This window comes from Periplaneta americana, chromosome 7, assembly GCF_040183065.1.
Source record: "Periplaneta americana isolate PAMFEO1 chromosome 7, P.americana_PAMFEO1_priV1, whole genome shotgun sequence".
Classification (NCBI taxonomy): Eukaryota; Metazoa; Arthropoda; class Insecta; order Blattodea; family Blattidae; genus Periplaneta; species Periplaneta americana.
Window position 1 is genome coordinate 4917898 of NC_091123.1, and position 22273 is coordinate 4940170.

A 22273-nucleotide genomic window follows, 5' to 3' on the forward strand; every position below is an offset into this window, starting at 1 on the left:
GTGCCCTCCTTCCCTTAACTTTTGGAACAGTCGTGCAAAAATCGTATATCCCGGATGTCTCCTACGTAGGTACTTGTCCCGATACAATCTGTGAGCTTGTCTACTGTTCCCATTGGCTCATCCGTATTCGAAAATCAGGTCTGCTTATTCCGCTCTCGTGTACTCCTCCATTTCACTAGGACTGATCGACTGGACACTGCAACTTGTACACATACACTGCTGTCTACAGACGTGCATATCAGGACCGACCATGTCCATTACACATTACGCTATCTGCATTGCTTTAGTGTAGTTTCCTGTCCCCACCCCTCAGACAGCGCACTGAATGGAACACTGTAAGTAGACAACGTAAACAACGTCAGATGAATACAGTATGTGTAAGATGTGCAGATAAATACACATAAATAAGGTGTACAGAGGAATAAAATTATTTCATTTCCACACAACTATTTTTGCTTGTAACTTTCGACTCGGTCACTTCCGGACTAGGTTTCCTTATCTCAAATGTTCACACATGTGGAGTAATGGTTAGCGCGTCTAGCCGCGAAACCAGGTGGCCCAGGTTCGATTCCCGGTCGGGGCAAGTTACCTGGTTGAGGTTTTTCCCGGGGTTTTCCCTCAATCCAATATGAGCAAATGCTGGGTAACTTTCGGTGTTGGACGCCGGACTCATTTCACCGGCATTATCACCTTCATATCACCTTCATCTCATTCAGACGCTAAATAATCTAAGCTGTTGATAAAGCGTCGTAAAATAACCTAATAAATAAATAAATTATCTCAAATTGATACATGTACCCTTCGCCATCATCTCTGAAAGTTTGTAACACCACCTCGGAAACACCCTGTACGAGTATATTGTCATAAATTGAATAACATGCATAGTATATAAATCATCATTTCTAATTATCATGCCACGCTGACATCCCACATTTTCTGAATATTCAATATATATTCGCTCAACATGAAAATAAGCAACAAATATGACATGCAATTCATTTTTGAAGATTATCTTTCTAAAGTGTCTTTTAAATGTTATGTTATAAGTCATTCACGAAACATTCTTTAAAGAGAGACGTAAAACATTATTTTCACAACTTCTGTTTGAACAGCTGTGATGTCATCTTCCATATTTAACTACCTGTCAAATGAGTTACTTAATTACTGACTGACTGGAGGTTCATTGCCGCCCTCACATAAGCCCGCCATCGGTCCCTATCCTGAGCAAAGATTAATTCAGTCCCTACCATCATATCCCACCTCCCTCAAATCCATTTTAATATTATCCTCCCATCTACGTCTCGGCCTCCCCAAAGGTCTTTTTCCCTCCGGCCTCCCAACTAACACTCTATATGCATTTCTGAATTCGCCCATACATGCTACATGTCCTGCCCATCTCAAACGTCTGGATTTAATGTTCCTAATTATGTCAGGTGAAGAATACAATGCGTGCAGTTCTGTGTTGTGTAACTTTCTCCATTCTCCTGTAACTTCATCCCTTTTAGCCCCAAATATTTTCCTAAGAACCTTATTCTCAAACACCCTTAATCTCTGTTCCTCTCTCAAAATGAGAGTCCAAGTTTCACAACCATACAGAATAACCACGGACATAACCTTAACAATCTTAAAAGCATTAGGAAATATGCAACTATTAATAGTAGAACTAAAATGATGTGTGACCATTATACACGTGCCCATGGCAACGGTTTCTGACTCCTTTCTGTAAGTTATTAGAGTGTAATGAGTTATTTCTTAACAAAAGACGTATGAATAACAGACATTCTACTCTACTGAGTTAATAATATCTTGAAATGTCAGTATGTGAACGTCCAGGCAATGATTAATTTTGTAGGCAGTTCATTATTGTTTTACATTGCAAATGCTATTCTCATTTCAGTCGCGATCCATGTGGATGTGAACCAAAGTGTCCGATCAAGATATTCGATATTTGTGGATGTGATCCGAAATGCCAAGCCAAAGTTCCGATTACGAAGGTAAATCAACATTTTATTGTATACAGTGTGTTAGAAAAATAAGTGAACAGACTTTAATAATATATTTTTCTTTACTGTAATGGTTTACCCAGTACTTGATAGTAAGTCGTCCTACTATGTCCTTCAACGAATAAATTTGAATCCCAGCAAGACTAGATCTCCGTGAAAAGAGACCATCTGAAGATCTGCAATGAATCACTCTCAGTTCGTTTATCTTGACGTCTCTCTTCAAATATACAGGGTGTAAAAAAAGTGGACAAAACCAGATATGGATTCCTTACTGTATTGTATTGTATTTTATTGTATTTATTGACATAAGATGATGATGATGATGATGATGATGATGATGGATTAACATCTGGTTTCAGGAACCGAAGCAGCGTCCCCATTTCACAGGGAAGCTGAACAGCGAGGCCAAACAAGAGCAGATTAAGAAGCTGTACCGCACAACAGGTGAAGATACGGTTCGCCTTCTTATGTGCATCTAAACAGTAAATAATAACGCTATTTTATCCTCTGAGAGAGGTTCTGGCTGGTATGTACATCTATTATCAGGCAGTACATCTCACTTGACGATATGTGTCAGAGGAAGAACAATTCGGAATATGTATTATATGACTTTCTTGTGTTAAATACTATCGTACCTGGTTTACATGTTTCGACCTATTATGGGTCATCCTCAGAACTGGTCGTTGTTGGTCCTGGCGCCTCTTGTTTTGTTTCCTGTGAGGGTGTGTTCGTGTGGTGTAATGTAGAGTCAAAGAGTGTGTGTCTTCTGAAATTGAGTTGTGTGTTGAGAATATCGTTGGGGTGTGTTTTCGTGTGTCTGTATATTTCATATTGTTCTAGTGTGTTGAGTTTCTGGCTTTTTGGTTGGTTGTGCAGTATTTCCATGTCTGTGTTGATGTCTCTGTAGGTGTGGTTGGCATTTGTGATGTGTTCTGCATATGTGGAGGTGTTTTGTAATTTTGTTATGGCTGCGATGTGTTCTTTGTAACGTGTTTGAAATGATCTGCCTGTCTGTCCTATGTAGAAGTTGTTGCAGGTGTTACATTTGAGTTTGTATACGCCTGTGTGGTTGTATTTGTTTGTTTGTGTTGTTTGTGTGTTGAGATGTTTTTGTAGAGCGTTATTTGTTCTGTACGCAATGTTGTAATTTAATTTCTTGAATGAGGTTGCAATTTTATGTGTGTTTTTGTTTTCGTATGTTAGTGTGACGTTTTTTTTTTTGTGTGTTCTTATGTTTGTGTTGTATTCTTATGTTTTTTGTGATTATGTTTTGTCTTACGTATTATGTTGTCTATTATGTTAGGGTTGTATCCGTTTTCTTGTGCTATGTATTTGATTGTGTTTAGCTCTTCGTTGTAATCCTGTTGGTTCATTGGTATGTTGAGTAGTCTGTGTACCATTGTTCGGAATGCAGCTTGTCTGTGTTGTGTTGGTTGGTTGGATGTGTTCTGTATGTGTGTTGTTGTTGTTGGTTTTCTGTATACTTTGAATGTGTGTTTGTTGTCTACTTTTGTTATTGTGATGTCTAGAAAATTTATGGATTTGTTGTTTTCGATTTATTACTTCCAAACCTATGTCTTTACTTGCTTCCAGTAAAATTCCCGTACTTTCCCTAACCGTTTGTGGATTTTCTCCTAACATATTCACGTCATCCGCACAGACAAGCAGCTGATGTAACCCGTTCAATTCCAAACCCTCTCTGTTACCCTGGACTTTCCTAATGGCATACTCTAGAGCAAAGTTAAAAAGTAAAGGTGATAGTGCATCTCCTTGCTTTAGCCCGCAGTGAATTGGAAACGCATCTCACAGAAACTGACCTATACGGACTCTGCTGTACGTTTCACTGAGACACATTTTAATTAATCGAACTGGTTTCTTGGGAATACCAAATTCAATAAGAATATCATATAAAACTTTTCTCTTAACCGAGTCATATGCCTTTTTGAAATCTATGAATAAGTGATGCACTGTACCCTTATACTCCCATTTTTTCTCCATTATCTGTCGAATGCAAAATATCTGATCAATAGTTGATCTATTACGCCAAAAACCACACTGATGATCCCCAATAATTTCATCTACGTATGGAAAATACTATTAAAATACTATTATTTATGGAGTGACTTGCAATACATTGTGCTGTTCGCAGTTGAGACGTGGAAGCCAGGCTCAGGGAAGATCGCGTGTCCCAGATGTGGCAACGTGGGGCAGCCCATTGTTCGACGCCAACATAAGAAAGTGAACCACTCGGCACTAGGAGCACTCTGCATGCTGTGGTAAGAGCTTAGAGCTTGTGCTGTTGCTAGTTAGGGACGGAGGGCTGTCTGAAGAAAGTTCCTGCAATCGTCCAGTAACTATAGCGGACTCACGTAAGAATATTTCCTAAAACATTATTATGGCCGTCTTTTCAATGTTCCCAACTATTACCAGATATCAACAAGGCAGACAAAATCACAATGACATCTTATTATTTATTGGGTTATTTTACGACGCTGTATCAACATCTCAAATTGAAAATTTATCTTTTGAAGAGGTGGAGAAGTTCAAATATCTTGGAGCAACAGTAACAAATATAAATGACACTCGGGAGGAAATTAAACGCAGAATAAATGTGGGAAATGCCTGTTATTATTCGGTTGAGAAGCTTTTATCATCGAGTCTGCTGTCAAAAATCTGAATGCTAGAATTTATAAAACAGTTATATTACCGGTTGTTCTTTATGGTTGTGAAACTTGGACTCTCACTTTGAGAGAGGAACAGAGACTACGGGTGTTTGAGAATAAGGTTCTTACGAAAATATTTGGGGCTAAGAGGGATGAAGTTACAGGAGAATGGAGAAAGTTACACAACACAGAACTGCACGCATTGTATTTATCTGACATAATTAGGAACATTAAATCCAGACGTTTGAGATGGGCAGCGCATGTAGCACGTATGGGCGAATCCAGAAATGCATATAGAGTGTTAGTTGGGAAGCCGGAGGGAAAAACACCTATAGGGGGACCGAGACGTAGATGGGGAGATATTAAAATGGATTTGAGGGAGGTGGGATATGATGATAGAGACTGGATTAATCTTGCTCAGGATAGGGACCAATGGCGGGCTTATGTGAGGGCGGCAATGAACCTCCGGGTTCCTTAAAAGCCATAAGTAAGGAAGTAGGTATCAACATCTCAGGTTATTTAGCGTCTCAATGAAATTAAGGTAATAATGCCGGTGAAATGACGCCGGGGTCCAGCACCGAAAGTTACCCAACATTTGCTCAAATTGGTTTGAGGGAAAATCCCGGAAAAAACCTCAAGCAGGTAACTTTCCCCGACCGGGATTCGAACCCGGGCCACCTGGCTTCGCGCCCAGGCGCGCTGACAGTTACTATACAGGTGTGGACACACAATGACATGTATTAAAGTAATATCCATCTGTTTGTCTCTCCATCCGTCCGTCAGTCAGTCCGTCCGTCCGTCCATCCATCAATCCACCCACCCATCCATCCATCTACTTACCTACCTATTCACCTATATCTACCTACTTATCTATGTCCATGTTTCTGCACCATACAATGCCACATTCCACACAAAGCACTTCAACAGCTTCTTCCTTAGTTCTTTTTTCCAGAGGACCGCAGAAGATGCTTTTTTTTTTCTATTAAAACTTCCTTGGCCATTGCTATCCTCCTTTTGACTTCCTGGCAGCAGCTCATGTTACTGCTTATAGTACACCCCAAGTATTTGAAGCTGTCCACTTGCTCTACTGCCTCATTTAGAATTCGCAAGTTTACCTTCTTTACTTTTCTTCCTATGACCATGGTCTTCGTCTTGTTGGCATTTATCATCATCCCATACTGCTCACAGCTGTCATTTAGATCCAGTAGCAAATCCTTTAGAATCGTCTCGTCTGCTAACAACGCCATAACATCAGCAAATCTTACGCACTTTATTCTTCTTCCACCTACTATCACCCCTCCCATGTTCTGAAAACAGTTCTTCACTAAATTCTCCAAGTAGATGTTGAACAGGGTAGGTGATAAAGGGCATTCTTGTCGTACTCCTCTCCCTATTTCACTTCCTTCTGACATTTCTTCTCCTATCCTGACTTTGACATGTTGTTTCATATAAAAGTTAAAGAATAGCCTTCTCTCTTTCCAATCCACACCCATTTTCTTCAGAATGTCCATAAGTTTATTTCAGTCTACTTTGTCAATAGCCTTTTCCAGATCCACAAATACTGCATATGAGCTATTCCTTCTCAAATCGACCGAAATATAGAGAAAATTGATCTTACAATTTCTAAATACAATGAAACTTTTTTTTGTACGTAGAGAACTGTGATACAATGCTTTGTGCAAAGTTTGAGGCATCAGAATTTCATAGAGTTTAAATTAAAAATATTTAAATTTATCGCATTTTCATAAAATTAGCAACTTTAAACTGTTGTAGCTCCGAAAACCTTTCACCCAATGATCAAAATCAAGTTTTATTTTGATGCTGAGAAATTAAAGTTTATATTGACATATAAACAGATTTTCTTACTTTTTATGGAAATGCAGAAATTTAGATTTTTCTTCATTAAGACGCCTTTGCCACCGAAAAAAATATTTTTAAAATATATAGTTAGATTCCGCTTTGAAAGTAAAAATAAACACATATTTTTTACTGATGGTATGTTGATATGAAAGTATTTAAAATATGAAATAAAGAAAATAAATAGTACGCGCGTGAACTAACCAGCTGACTGTGAGACGGGACCTAGCCAAGACAAGCAAGGCCAGGAGACATAAACACGTGATGTTTCGTCTAGCAGTCATGGCTGTGCTAGCTTTATCACAAGTTTTCATAAACACAGGAGTAAAATGACGCCCAACGCTCGCTTATCTTCAGCTCTCGGCCAGTGCGTGCGGTACTGCGCCGTTCAAGTCTAGGCGTGTGAAAATAATCTATTTATTACCCTCGAAACTTATTGCCGTACCACTAAGCAAACAATGCCGAATCCCTCTTATTAATGCAAGGTTTTTTCTCAATATTTTTTTACATTTTTACAAATTGGCAAAAAGCCTAAAAGTAAGTAAAATCAGATTATCTGTCTCTCTGTATACAATAAAAATAAGGATTACTTCTTAACATAACCTACCAAATGTAAGCTTCAAAATGAGCTCCCGTTCAATGTTCTGCAGTAAATGGTTCCAGAGTTCTGAGCGCTGAAAGAGGCTTGTTTTTATAAAATACGCTAAATTTGTCACTCAATAATACGAAAACCGTTTGACTGTCGATAGTATATTATTTTTGAAAATGCACTCCCCTCAGCATCTTGTATAAGGAGGGAAAAAATTATAGTATAAAATGCGAGGTTTTTTACTGATCGTTTACATATGGAATAGCCCATACATACTTATTTATTTTGTGCGAGATCGTGCGTATTTGCTTATTTTCCGCACAGAACCAATACGCGGTAAGTGTCAAATACCACATTCAGTATTCACAACGTAACACACATAACAATTTCCCTCTTCTTACCGCTTAAGCGCGACATTCATTTTACTGCTTTAGGCTTTTAACATATTATTTTTAGAGACGTTTAACATAGTAATAATTATAAATTGGAAACTTACCACTGCAATTTCACCTAAATTGCAATGTTAATTATTGCTTTTAAATATTTGCGAAAAATTAAGTAAAGTCTACTACTCCACGAAACTTATTGCATTCCTGATACAAGTAACATTAAGGAAGCCGTGAAAAAATCAACAAGATTCCAGATGCCGATGTTATTACTGCAATACGTTATATAAATAATAGTCTATTGTTAAAATATTAAAATGAAAAATAAATCATTACATAACCTTACCGTTTGTTTTAAATTCGCATTTATAGACTGGGGGGGGGGGGAAAGACAGACGTATATCACGGCCTGCTGGAGTATAGTAAACACAGAAAACATTTTATAGCAACAATGTTGAAGAAAGATATTTTGGTTTTCCGAAGTTGCCGTCATTAAACAGATACCAACATGGAGATTTCATTGCAACTAATTAGAAATTCGTCTTTCAGGTATGTAATAAACGATCTTCGCACAAAATAATGTACGGTACACGAGCGGTATGTTTTCTTTCAATTCTCGGAAATTAAAAAAGCTCAACTACGTTTCGCTTTTTCAATCTTTTCCTCGAACATGAAAACGTCAACATACCGCTCTTGTAACGTATATTACTATTTCTCTAGGTGTGTTCTCAATTGCATCCCCTTCTGTTGCTTGTCGCCGTCACTTGTTTGAACTGTGTTGCAGTTTCTGGCCCATCTGCTTCATGCCCTTCATGCTGTGCGGCACCCAGACAATGAACCTGCACTGCTCCAGGTGCTTCTGCTACCTGGGCACGTACGACAGCAAGAAGTCGCAGCTTGTGCAACAGAACCCCACGGCAGAGGAGTCCTCCACCTCCGCAACGAGCTCCATCCCCGTCACCCGTGCCAGCAAGCCAAATGATCAAAACCCCCTGCCTGGCAAATAAGACATTCCTGCAACTAGCTATCCAGGCTTGACGTTTGTTTGATTAGTAATATCGGATACTACCAACATATCGGAGGAAAAAAATAAACCATGTTTATATGAACTGTACAATGTATGTATGTATGAATTTATTCACACTGCAGTGGGTATATACCCGGTGGCAATGGTAACTAATTACACTCAATAGTGACAATAATAAACTCATTAATTAAAAATACAATTAATAATAATACTAATAATTAATACTAACAATAATTAATAATAATAATAATAATAATAATAATAACAACATCAACAACAGGGAATACACTAAATTAAATGAAACGGTCACTTAAAATAACATTTGAAATAAATCTAATCTGTATCTTAAAACTAAGATCGAACTAAAACCCACGAGTATGATATGTTCATATCTGCACAAGTACCTTTCAAATTACACTCATTTCGCTGTCAACTCACTCACTGCAATGGAACTACGACACATTTCACTGATTCTATCCTGATTTCACTAACACTTCAAAAACATTTCACTGTTCAAATACTTTGCACTGCCACTATAAACTATAAAGCTTCACTGACAGGAACACATTTCACTGACACAACACACTTCACTGACACAACACACTTCACTCACACGACATAATTATTCTTCACTGATACAACACTTCAATAACAACATATCATTTACACCCTTTAAATACTGTGTATAATTACCGTCTATTAGTAAAGTCCTTAAGCCTATTTTTAAATACATTTTTGGTTATTGGTAAAGCCTTTAGTAAGTCTGCAGGTAAAGCATTCCAGTCCCTGATAGTACGATTGAGAAAAGAAAACTTTCCACTGTCCGTCCTCTGCCTTCTTTCCCTCAATTTATATGAGTGGTCGTTCCTTGAAGAGTAATTTGGCGGCTGCAACCTATTTTTTATTTCTCTCCAGGCAGGCTCACCTCTGTATGTTTTGAACAGTGCGCATAATCGAATTCGCGTTCTCCTGTCCGTGAGTGTGTCCCATTCTAATGGTGAATTTTTCCGACAACACTTAAGAGCCCGTTTTTTAATCTTTTCCAGTGTCTTAATAAGTTCTAATCTGTAAGGATTCCAACATGCTGCACCATATTCCATTACTGGACGTACTAGTGATTTATATGCAATCTCTTTGGATTTATCAGAACCTTTTCTTAGTACCCTCATCACAAAGTGTAACGCTCTCCATGCTTTTCCCGCTGTGTCTGTAACGTGTTCCTCCCCGCCGAGATCGCTGCTAAATGTTATTCCGAGGTATTTACATTTGTTAACTTCGGAAATGGTTTCACCCCCTAACGTATACGATGCGACTATTTTATTTCTTTTCCTTGTAAAGCTGATGGCTTTGCTCTTTAGAGAATTTATTTTCATTTTGTTGGCTATTGCCCAATCGTTTATTCTCTTGAGGTCATTTCGGAGAAGAGTAGTATCTTCATGGCTTTTTATTTCCCTGTATACCATACAATCATCCGCGAATAAGCGAACCCTAGACAAGATATTAACTGGCAGATCATTTACAAAAGTCAAGAATAGAAGAAGCCCCAAGACACTCCCCTGCGGGACCCCGGAAGTATTTTCAATTGGGTTCGATAATTCCTCCCCTACCCGTACTCTCTGAGTGCGACAAGTTAAAAATTCCTTGATCCACTGGAGCATTCTGAAGTCAATCCCCGTTGATTGTAGTTTAACCAACAATATATCGTGTGGGACTACATCGAATGCGCGTGAAAAGTCCATAATCACTGCATCTACTTGGCTATTGGAATCTATTCCGTCTTCTAAATCCTGACATACCGTTACTAATTACAATTCCAATCCACGCTATCATAATCAGGCACCGAATACATTCCACTGCTTTTGTTTTTAATTAGTGTTGTCTTTAAGTTTATCTGAACAAAACCACATCCTTCGGTCCCTATACCCTGCTTAGCGTTGACTCATTGTTCTACATTGTTCTGAGACGCTGCTAACATATACAAGGTGTTTCAAAATTTATAGTGATTAATTTACAGAAACAAATACACAAATGATTACGGAAAATACGGGAATTTTACTTGAAGCAAGTAAAGAGATAGGTTTGGTAGTAAATCCCGAAAAGACAAAGTATATGATTATGTCTCGTGACGAGAATATTGTACGAAATGGAAATATACAAATTGGAATTTTATCTTTTGAAGAGGTGGAAAAATTCAAATATCTTGGAGCAACAGTAACGAATATAAATGACACTCGGGAGGAAATTAAACAGAGAATAAATATGGGAAATGCCTGTTATTATTCGACTGAGAAGCTTTTATCATCCAGTCTGCTGTCAAAAAATCTGAAAGTTGGAATTTATAAAACAGTTCTACTACCGGTTGTTCTTTATGGTTGTGAAACTTGGACTCTCACTTTGAGAGAGGAACAAAGGTTAAGGGTGTTTGAGAATAAGGTGCTTAGGAAAATATTTGGGACTAAGAGGGATGAAGTTACAGGAGAATGGAGAAAGTTACACAACACAGAACTGTAAGCATTGTATTCTTCACCTGACATAATTAGGAACATTAAATCCAGACGTTTGAGATGGGCAGGGCATGTAACATGTATGGGCGAATCCAGAAATGCATATAGAGTTGTTAGTTGGGAGGCAGGAGGGAAAAAGACCTTTAGAGAGGCCGAGACGTAGATGGGAGGGTAATAAAATGGATTTGAGAGAGGTGGTATATGATGATAGAGACTGGATTAATCTTGCTCAGGATGGGGACCGATGGCGGGCTTATGTGAGGGCGGAAATGAACCTCCGGGTTCCTTAAAAGCCAGTAAGTAAGTAATTTACAGAATCAAGCAAAAATGCGCCAATGAACATTGGTCCGAAAATTAACTGTTAACCCTTGCAGCACAAATGTGATTTTTTTATGTTTTTCCATATCATGGATCAAAACAAAGCTTCAATCAATTTTCTTTTTTCAAAATTTTAACTCTGCACACAATTTTAAACACATATGCCATATATATCCTCAAGGGATGGTGGTTGCATGGTGGAACATCTGTACTATGATTTTACAGAAAGAAAGAAAACTATGGTTATTCTGAACAACCACTATACTGCAAAGGGTTAAGCAGAGAAGGGCCTGCACCGTGGCCACCTAGATCACCGGATTTAAATCCGATAGATTTGTGTGTTTGGGGTCATGTAAAAAGCCTGGTTTACACTTCTGAGAAGCGAACAGCGTTTTTAACACCTGTTATAGGTAGAATTCAGTTAGGGATGTTTATTCTTAGCCAGCAAGGAATCTCAACAGAAAATGTGCATTATCTCGACAAGATTAATTTGCGGACCAATGTGTATTGCAGCCTTTTCTCTGGAGTTGGTTTGTACTATTCATCTGTAAATTATACAGGGACATCATTTTATTTTTACTTCAATTTTTATTGTACCTGAGTTTTTGAATGTACTTCACTCCCACCCCTTCTACTAAGGAAGTTCCAACTCCACACAGAACCAAGACCGCAAATAGTAAGCAGTACTGAGTTACTGAGTATAGTACGTTCCAGAAATATGTTCGCGTTTTCCAGTGACGAAAGAGCTTTCAATATTGAATCATATTTTCGCACAGGTACTGTCCGTTTGCCTATGTCGCATCCCGATTTCCCCCACCTGCTTCTGCTCGCCCCTCTGTAAAAGCTGGGCTGTCTTAGCTCTTTTCTGAAAACATTAATTTCTCTTAGGAATTGGACTTTTACGTAATATTATACAGCTGTTTAATTTAACTTAAATAAAAGGGCCTCGTTAAGTAATTAACTGTCACGTGATTTCCTCCCTTTCTACAATCCTGCGGCATAACCACTTGGACGGACAGTAGATAGCATGTCTGAGTAATTTTATATTTTCGGGTCGGGCAGAAGTGAAGATTGAATTTACAGTACGTAGAGTAGGTACAGAATTATTTCAACATGAGTTACTAGTACGAAGGACGAAACTGGCAATTGGAATTAGATGCAATAGTCTATAGTGCGATAATATGCACAAAAGAAATGAAGCCTGTATCGAAATGAACGGCCACCATTTTCAAAATTGTGTTTAAATATTCATATTATGATTATTTTTCAATTTAACTTCTTTCTCTATATTGTACGCTAATGTGCTGTAGACAGTATACACTGCATAATGAATAAGTTCGCATGGATAACTCACTTCGTGAGTAAAAACACTTATTTTTAATACGGTACTGTACTTTGATTAAAGAAAAACCTAATGAAAATTATCAAACTCAAAATCGCGATATTTCCTAGTTTACGTAAATGGATGAACTATTTTTCTTCCATCCTATACCTAGTAGAGTGATTTGTGTTTTACGCCAGTACCATCGAACTCCAGTCTTGGAGGGGGGGGGCAAGCGGTGTTTCCGGTTCTCTAAAGGTATAGACAGGTTAATATTAAAAATGTTAGTAAAAATAAAATGATGTCCCTGTAGATACCATCATTTTTTAAACACTCTGTATAACCAACTTTGAGTTCATTAACATTAATTCGCATTTCATTAGGTAGATCTCTTCGAACGCTTTACAATGAAACCAAACACGAATATGTTACGTCAACTGGATGCCGAGATAAATTGAGAGGAATGTTGCTGCGCGGGAGAGGGGGAGAGGTGCACGCAACTTGTGCATTAACGCTACGGTACTCCTTGCTCTATAACAGTGATGTCAAAGCAAGCGCATTTTTCTGACCTTGATGTCGTGCGCGGGCAGCAAGCGCTATGTATGGAAAGGGGAAAGGTTGTGTATATGAATAAGCAGCGTGTTGGATTAAGAAAACAGTGGTGCACAAACTTCAAACGGAACGTGAAATTTTATGTCGTTATTTTTATATGGCTTCTTTCTGTTTAATATTATCTATATTGTCTGTAAAACAAAAGTACTAACACTGATTTCTTAATATTGCACTTGTGTTTTAAATCTTAATAACATAATAGAGAGTTAAGAAGGAATATTCACTTAAATTGCATAGTAGTATAATATTATACTGTATTAAGTGGATGAAACACATCATTCATAAAGAAAGTGATATTCCAAAGAAAGAGATTGAGTATGACATGATAAGTTGGAATTTATATTGATGGTATCTTTAGCCTTACAAAAGTAATCAATAAACTAATCAAAACAATATTACAGTACAAAGCAAAGTTACCTAGGCACTGTATCTGTTTTAAGTGTAACTAATATTATATAACAAAACTCTTATCGCATTATGCTTTAAGGTGATATTTGTGAGCAACTTCCTATCACCAGAATATTAAATTATTTTCTCGAAATCTGCTGAAGCTATAGAGCTGACATTTTTACAACACATGGGCACGTATCTTTTGCTTATGATGTAACAGTAGTTGCTTTGTTAATTCATTTCCTTACAAACAATTTCCATGCGAATATTTTCAAAATTTTCAATACACTATCTTCAGTAATACGTATATACGGTATATTAGATTTACGAAAACATTCTTTAAGGCTACTAAATAAATAGGCCTATATCTGAAAATTTCACTTTTCTATATGAAAAGTTGAGAAAATATTTCTTTTGAATAAAAAAATCAAACTTGTAAAAAATTAGCATTAAAATTAAAACTTACATTCTTATAATGCACTTATACTTCTCAGAAAAATCTAAAAATTAACACGGATACAGTTTTAATAAGTTCTCTTCCCTTTATCCATTGAATCAGTGCTGGCCATTCCTGAATGTAGCTCGACCAAGCGGCATGTACTACCTCTTTCGTCTGTCTCTTTCCTTTCCGCTGTAAAGCGCTCAGGTTGTCCTGGGCTCTAAAGCGCGCGCTTGCTCCTGTGGGCATCAATTGACATGCCTGCTCTATAATAATATTATAGTATCATCGCTATTACTTTAAACATTATAACGGTTTTCTCTATAACCTACCATTATTTCCGTTTATCGCACATCCCGAAGTTGAGTCCCTATACTGATTGTCCCGGGTTCATAGCCATAGTGCTACATCAAGGTAACCCGCTGGAATATTTTGTTGTGACTGTAGCAAGTGAATATAAGGGACTGTAAGTCATTATAAATGGTGGCATCCAGCCTATGTAGGTTACGCAACTCGCTCGACACATATACAGATAGGTATCAAGTTTGAAGTGGGTTAATTGACTTACCGTTGTCGTCAAGGTGGGGACAGCAAAAGCCCGGCAGAGAATCTGGAAAAAAATGAAAGCTCAATATTAGATGTGGTACTGAAACACACATTAACAGAAGGGCAAATGGAAGAAATAACAATTAAACGAAAGTAGAAAACAAATAACATTTTTTTAAAACGACAAAAATTACTGCAATAAAGAACAAACGAAATAAGGTAAGAAACAAAAGAAAGAATGAAAAGAAATAAAACAGAATAATAAAGAGTCAGGAATAAAGGAAACAAAACACACAATAGAGAAATGAAATTGCATGATTTTATGTAACTCGGCACTGCCAACTGCAGAGTGTTATTGCTGAAGGCGATATGGGGCGGATATACGCGCGCTCCGAAGATTCGTGGGTTCGAATCCCGCTACGATCATGAATGGATGTTAAAATGTTATGTTTTATTTAACGACGATCGCAACTGCCGAGGTTATAGCAGCGTCGCCGGTGTGCCGAAATTTTGTCGCACAGGAGTTCACTCATTTACTTATTCATTTATATACTTATTTATTCATTTATTTACTTATTTATTCATTTACTTATTTATTCATTTACTTATTTATTCATTTACTTACTTATTTATTCATTTAGTTATTTATTAATTTACTTATTTATTCATTTATTTATTCATTTACTTATTTATTCATTTACTTACTTATTTATTCATTTAATTATTTATTCATTTACTTACTTATTTATTCATTTACTTACCTATTTATTCATTTACTTACCTATTTATTCATTTATTTACTTATTTATTCATTTACTTATTTATTTATTCATTTAATTATTTATTCATTTACTTATTTATTCATTTACTTACTTATTTATTCATTTACTTACTTATTTATTCATTTAATTATTTATTCATTTACTTACTTATTTATTCATTTAATTATTTATTCATTTACTTTCTTATTTATTCATTTACTTACTTATTTATTCATTTACTTACTTATTTATTCATTTACTTACTTATTTATTCATTTACTTACTTATTTATTCATTTACTTATTTATTCATTTACTTACTAATTTATTCATTTACTTATTTATTCATTTATTTACTTATTTATTCATTTATTTACTTATTTATTCACTTACTTATTTATTCACTTATTTATTCATTTATTTACTTATTTATTCATTTACTTATTTATTCAATTATTTACTTATTTATTCATTTACTTATTCATTCATTTACTTATTTATTAATTTACTTATTTATTCATTTACTTATATATTCATTTATTTACTTATTTATTTATTTACTTATATATTCATTTATTTACTTATTTATTTATTTACTTATATATTCATTTATTTACTTATTTATTCATTTACTTATTTATATATATATATTCTTATTTATTTATGCATTTATTTTTTTATATTTATATTTATTTATTCATTTACTTATTTAATCAGACAGGATTAAGGCTATAAGGCCTTCTCTTCCATCCTACCAGATAGCATATATAAATACAAAAAATAAATACAGACGCTGATGAAAATAATACAAATTAAGTTAAAGCCCTGTAGAGAGTCAACAGAGTCAAATGAACACTATAGAGCTCTCATCGAGCTAATATGAGAAAAAAAAAGAAAAACAGAGATAATAATGATGATAGCGACAACTAATAATAATAATAATAATAATAAATAAATACATTACATATTAATTGTCAATTTTACAACGGGTTAAGCCGAAGTTGCGCAACCTAACAGGTGTTCAACAAGCAATTCCATGAACTAGAATGTGATTCTTTAATTTAAATTTGACTTCTGATATTGTCCGACAGTCTCTGACGTGGTCAGGGAGAGAATTCCAGAGGCGTGGAATCGATATGCTGAAAGATGATGAGTACATGCCAGTAAATCTGCTGACATGAGCCTGTTGCATTTAAGTACATATAAATACCATCGACCTGGCCAGGCATCGAACCCGCAACCTCGGGCATAGAAGGCCAGCGCTATATCATCTCCGAGAGTAGTATAATATTTACTTTATTGAATTGCATAACATAAACGAAGCTGTGTTGGAAAGAATGGGTGAATAAAGAACGATGCTGAAACTGATCAGGAAGAGAAAGGAATTGGCTGGGTCACTGGCTGAGAAGAAACTGCCTACTGAAGGATGCACTGGAAGGAATGGTGAATGGGAGAAGATTTTGGGGTAGAAGAAGATATCAGATGATAGACGACATTAAGATATATGGATCATATGAGGAGACTAAGAGGAAGGCAGAAAATAGGAAAGATTAGAGAAAGCTGGGTTTGCAGTGAAAGACCTGTCCTTGGCCAGAACACTATGAATGAATGAACAGTTGGCACTAACACAAAACTAATCTCAGTTACAATATTCAACATCATGAATAAACAAAACATCACCATAACTACAAGACATGGCCAATTTGAATACATCTCTTTCTAATCACAACACAACACCGAATGTTAATTCCCATTTTAGTCACGGGTAATTGGTAGACTATTAGCTGCTTTCTATGCGGATGACGTGAATATGTTAGGAAAAATACGGAAATTTTACTTGAAGCAAGTAAAGAGATAGGTTTGGAAGTAAATCCCGAAAGACAAAGCATATAATTATGTCTCGTGACCAGAATATTGTACGAAATGGAAATATAAAAATTGGAAATTTATCCTTGAAGAGATGGAAAAATTCAAATACCTGGGAGCAACAGTAACAAATATAAATGATACTCGGGAGGAAATTAAACGCAGAATAAATATAGGAACTGCCTGTTATTATTCGGTTGAGAAGCTTTTATCATCCAGTCTGCTGTCAAAAAATCTGAAAGTTAGAATTTATAAAACAGTTATATTACCGGTTGTTTTTTATGGTTGTGAAACTTGGATTCTAACTTTGAGAGAGGAACATAGGCTAAGGGTGCCTGAGAATAAGATTGTTAGGAAAATATTTGTGGCTAAGAGGGATGAAGTTACAGGAGAATGGAGAAAATTACACAACACAAAACTGCACGCATTGTATTCTTCACCTGACATAATTAGGAACATTAAATCCAGACGTTTGAGATGGGCAGGGCATGTAGCACGTATGGGAGAATCCAGAAATGCATATAGAGTGTTAGTTGGGAGGCCGGAAGGAAAAAGACCTTTGGGGAGGCCGAGACGTAGATGGGAAGATGATATTAAAATGGATTTGAGGGAGGTGGGATATGATGGTAGAGACTGGATTAATCTTGCTCAGGATAGGGACCAATGGCGGGCTTATGTGAGGGCGGCAATGAACCTCCGGGTTCCTTAAAAGCCAGTAAGTAAGTAATTGGTAGACTAGCTTTGAAGTAACGCAATGTTGCCATATCTTCATAACAATGCAGTATCGGCTATACGTTTATATGACTACCTGGATGGAAAACTAACCGTCCTAACGTTGGACCTGAGACGAAACGCAAACGAAGCGGTACAGATTGGTAAATATTGAAGTCTGTCCTTTACATGAGAGCCTCGTGTCAACATATACAATAGTTGTCATGGATCGACACAGACCCTGAAATAGAGTCGATATCAACCAGAGAGGGGTGGTGTAGGGTTTCTAGGCAGGCTATTCTAGCAGGGCGTCAATAACACAGCGCTGTCAAGACGAGCAACAGGTGCTGCCAGTAAGTATGGCGTCTTCAGCTCTTTCTATTATTATTATTATTATTATTATTATTATTATTATTATTATTATTATTCAGTGTGGTTTTAGGCGTCATAGATCAACTATTTTGTATTCGACAGATAATGGAGAAAAAATGAGAGTGTAAGGGTACAGTACATCAGTTATTTATAGATTTCAAAAAGGCATATGACTCGGTTAAGAGAGAAGTTTTATATGATATTCTTATTGAATTTGGTATTCCCAAGAAACGAGTTCGATTAATTAAAATGTGTCTCAGTGAAACGTACAGCAGAGTCCGTATAGGCCAGTTTCTATCTGATGCTTTTCCAATTCACTGCGGGCTAAAGCAAGGAGATGCACTATCACCTTTACTTTTTAACTTTGCTCTAGAGTATGCCATTACGAAAGTCCAGGATAACAGAGAGGGTTTGGAATTGAACGGGTTACATCAGCTGCTTGTCTGTGCGGATGACGTGAATATGTTAGGAGAAAATCCACAAACGATTAGGGAAAATACGGGAATTTTACTTGAAGCAAGTAAAGAGATAGGGTTGGAAGTAAATCCCGAAAAGACGAAGTATATGATTATGTCTCGTGACGAGAATATTGTACGAAATGGAAATATAAAAATTGGAAATTTATCTTTTGAAGAGGTGGAAAAATTCAAATACCTGGGAGCAACAGTAACAAATATAAATGATACTCGGTAGGAAATTAAACACAGAATAAATATGGGAAATGCCTGTTATTATTCGGTTGAGAAACTTTTATCATCCAGTCTGCTGTCGAAAAATCTGAAAGTTAGAATTTATAAAACAGTTATATTACCGGTTGTTCTGTATGGTTGTGAAACTTGGACTCTCACTTTGAGAGAGGAACAGAGATTACGGGTGTTTGAGAATAAGGTTCTTAGGAAAATATTTGGGGCTAAGACGGATGAATTTACAGGAGAATGGAGAAAGTTACACAACTCAGAACTGCACGCATTGTATTCTTCACCTGACATAATTAGGAACATAAAATCCAGACGTTTGAGATGGGCAGGGCATGTAGCACATATGGGCGAATCCAGAAATGCATATAGAGTGTTAGTTGGGAGGCCGGAGGGAAAAAGACCTTTAGGGAGGCCGAGACGTAGATGGGAAGATAATATTAAAATGGATTTGAGGGAGGTGGGATATGATGATAGAGACAGGATTAATCTTGCTCAGGATAGGGACCGATGGCGGGCTTATGTGAGGGCGGAAATGAACCTCCGGGTTCCGTAAAAGTAAGTAATTATTATTATTATTATTATTATTATTATTATCTTCATCATCATCATCATCATCAGTAGCAGCAGCAGCATAATCCTCTGCTTTTTCTGAACATTTCTTTACTCTCGGAATTTAGGAAGTAAGAATCCATCTAGTACATTTCAAATTATTTGAACTTCATGAAAAATTCGATGTTTCTTGTGTAGTCAAGAGTGCACGGAGCAGAGGTCTGCATCGGACGTTTTCGCTCGAGCGCCAAGTAGTTCATAGCATAATCCGATAGGTAGCGCACATGCATGATGGGTAAAATTGTCACGAGCGATAAATCCTCGAACGGTATAAGCCGAGCGTTAGACATTCGTTCTTGTTATAGTGATGAACTGTGTAGTAACATCATAGATGTTTATCATTTCAAAACTTTGCAGTGTTTAACTAACCTCTCCATAGTACAACTACAAAACTTGCTTTAAAATGTAATACAAATGTTGTAGTTAAATGTTTTTTTTTTCCCCCACACAGGAGTGATTTTGTTTTTGCCACATCTGATAGATGTTATTGGATGTAAATGTAATTATTATAAACGGACAACATAATCGTGATAATGCAAGAAATGTATCAAGTTTTCTAATAATAATAATAATAATAATAATAATAATCTCTAATAATTAGTGTATCAATCTTTGCGTCTGTAACATTTGTGCAGCATGATTATTCGTTTTATTATATTTTCTGTGACGTTATCTCTGTACTAATATTGTTATTAATCTACTGCTATATCAATAATATTTTGTAAAAGTTTCTACATTGTCGCAGTATATAGGCGGAACACTATGTATGGACCTATCATATTATATATGTGGTAAATCAAATATTGAATAATTATTAATTAGCAATAATAACTGTATATCGAAGTTTTTCATACTATTTTATTTATAACTTCATGTTCCAGTTTTGGTACGTTCCATTAAACGTTTGTCATAAACGCAGAAAATAAAGCCTTATTTTTACCGTGTGAGCAAAACATATGTGTATCTTATCTGTCGCCTTCCATACAAGATAATACATGTCGGCGAGATGACCTCGTACTGTGCTTCTATTTATTACGAGCGTATCACGACCGATCTTATCTCGCTCGAGCGTGCGACATTCGACCGAGTTCAAGCGAGCGATTAAACTCCAATGCAGCACTCTGGCACGTAGTGTCACAGCAGCAATGACAAAGCAAATCGAGCCCTTTCGGGAGGGGGTACTTCACAACCCTTTCAAATGCCAAGTACAGTTAAGTGAAAATAATAGAAGCCTGCAAAAAAAACGTGGTTTCGTCATTTCCAAGAAAGACATCTTCTGTGTACCTATGAAGACTGACAAAGCTCGGATGGGATTAATTTGTATCATTTAGGAGGGTGCGACGTAGGGTGGTTGCTTTTCCCCCTCTGGAATTAATGTCTATCAACGAATTTCATATTTCATAAGGCTGAGGTATGTGTCTATAACCTCTGCTTTCAGAGAAAAATAATGGAATGCACTCATACGTAAAGATTAATTTTTCGCGTGGAAATTATCTAGCCAAATGCCACTCGTGGTGATCATTTTTTGTGATAACTTCGTTTCGCTTTTAACTCATGTTTCTTGTCAAGAGATGACATTCGTTAATCTCAATGAAGTTATCAGTATACTATCAGCGTTTCTGATATTGCTGTTGATAGACACCGTTCTTTGTTTTGTGTATAGCAACGGTTTCCTATAGCGTTGATTGATTTTCTTAAAATCTAATTGTATAAATGCTTCAAATGTTGTCATTAAATTATTATTATTATTATTATTATTATTATTATTATTATTATTATTATTATTACTACTATTATTATATTGATGCAATAGTTATGTATAGGCCTATTTCCATTTTTCTATTTAAACTTTTGTAACGAAATCGTGACCATCTATCTCTCTGGTCATGATAAGAACACATTTATTTCTTAGTTGGACTCTTTCAGAAAAAAATACAGAAGGCTGTGGTTTGTGGAACCAAGCAATCAGAATTTGCTGTACGTATGTCCTAATCATCTATATATATAATTTGAACTGGTAATGGAAATTACGGGAAAACGGCTGAACGGATTTTAATAAATGACCCCTCATTTTGAAGCTTGGAACTCAAAGTTTTTCAGAAAAATAGTAGTTTTCAGTGAAATGTCAATTTTTCAACATAATTTTTCTATTTTACAAAATCCATCTGTCGTCAGTTTTGAGAACTAGCTAATTGCATTTCAGAATAAAACAAAACACACACAACAGTAAACAATATTACACGAAGGCCATGATCTGCAAGAATGCTGACATATTTAGAGCTCAAATTAAATTGGTTATTAAAAACTTAACTTACTAAAAATAATTTACAGGTTCGATTCTGCGGTGTGTAATTTTCTGAGTACAGCTGTGTATTGGATATTAAAAACCACAAAACTTGAGGTGGTTTGATGACATTATTACCAATAGAAATGAAATATTATTGTAGTTAATGCCATGATGTGACTATTTTTTATTAATTATACATATTAATGCTATATTGATGATATGAAAGTGAAACGTTTTGAGGTTATATAAGTAGATGTACAGAATAACTTAAATTAGATTTTTATTTCTATATTTTACTGAGTGGCGGCTATATAG

The 22273-nt window shown here is 36.1% G+C and overlaps 3 protein-coding genes across 4 annotated transcripts in view; 2 read left to right on the top strand and 1 right to left on the bottom strand.

Annotated features, from left to right (window-relative positions):
- Nucleotides 1–8559, top strand: part of LOC138702831 (uncharacterized) — a 46620-nt gene extending 38061 nt beyond the window's left edge. For both annotated transcript variants that reach the window (XM_069830145.1, XM_069830146.1), the window contains 4 exons: nucleotides 1898–1994; nucleotides 2363–2447; nucleotides 4153–4279; nucleotides 8283–8559. In XM_069830145.1, the coding sequence (XP_069686246.1) occupies nucleotides 1898–1994; nucleotides 2363–2447; nucleotides 4153–4279; nucleotides 8283–8505 (532 nt within the window). In that variant the 3' untranslated portion in view covers nucleotides 8506–8559. The remainder of the gene's footprint in view (nucleotides 1–1897; nucleotides 1995–2362; nucleotides 2448–4152; nucleotides 4280–8282) is intronic.
- LOC138702829 (vesicular glutamate transporter 1-like) overlaps nucleotides 1–14721 on the bottom strand; it is a 107546-nt gene extending 92825 nt beyond the window's left edge. Inside the window, exon 1 of the mRNA XM_069830144.1 lies at nucleotides 14678–14721. The gene's annotated coding sequence lies outside the window, so the exon portion shown is untranslated. The remainder of the gene's footprint in view (nucleotides 1–14677) is intronic.
- Nucleotides 14722–18097: 3376 nt separating this feature from the next.
- The window catches only part of LOC138702666 (lipopolysaccharide-induced tumor necrosis factor-alpha factor homolog), a 34359-nt gene continuing 30183 nt past the window's right edge, over nucleotides 18098–22273 (top strand). Inside the window, exon 1 of the mRNA XM_069829994.1 lies at nucleotides 18098–18345. The gene's annotated coding sequence lies outside the window, so the exon portion shown is untranslated. The remainder of the gene's footprint in view (nucleotides 18346–22273) is intronic.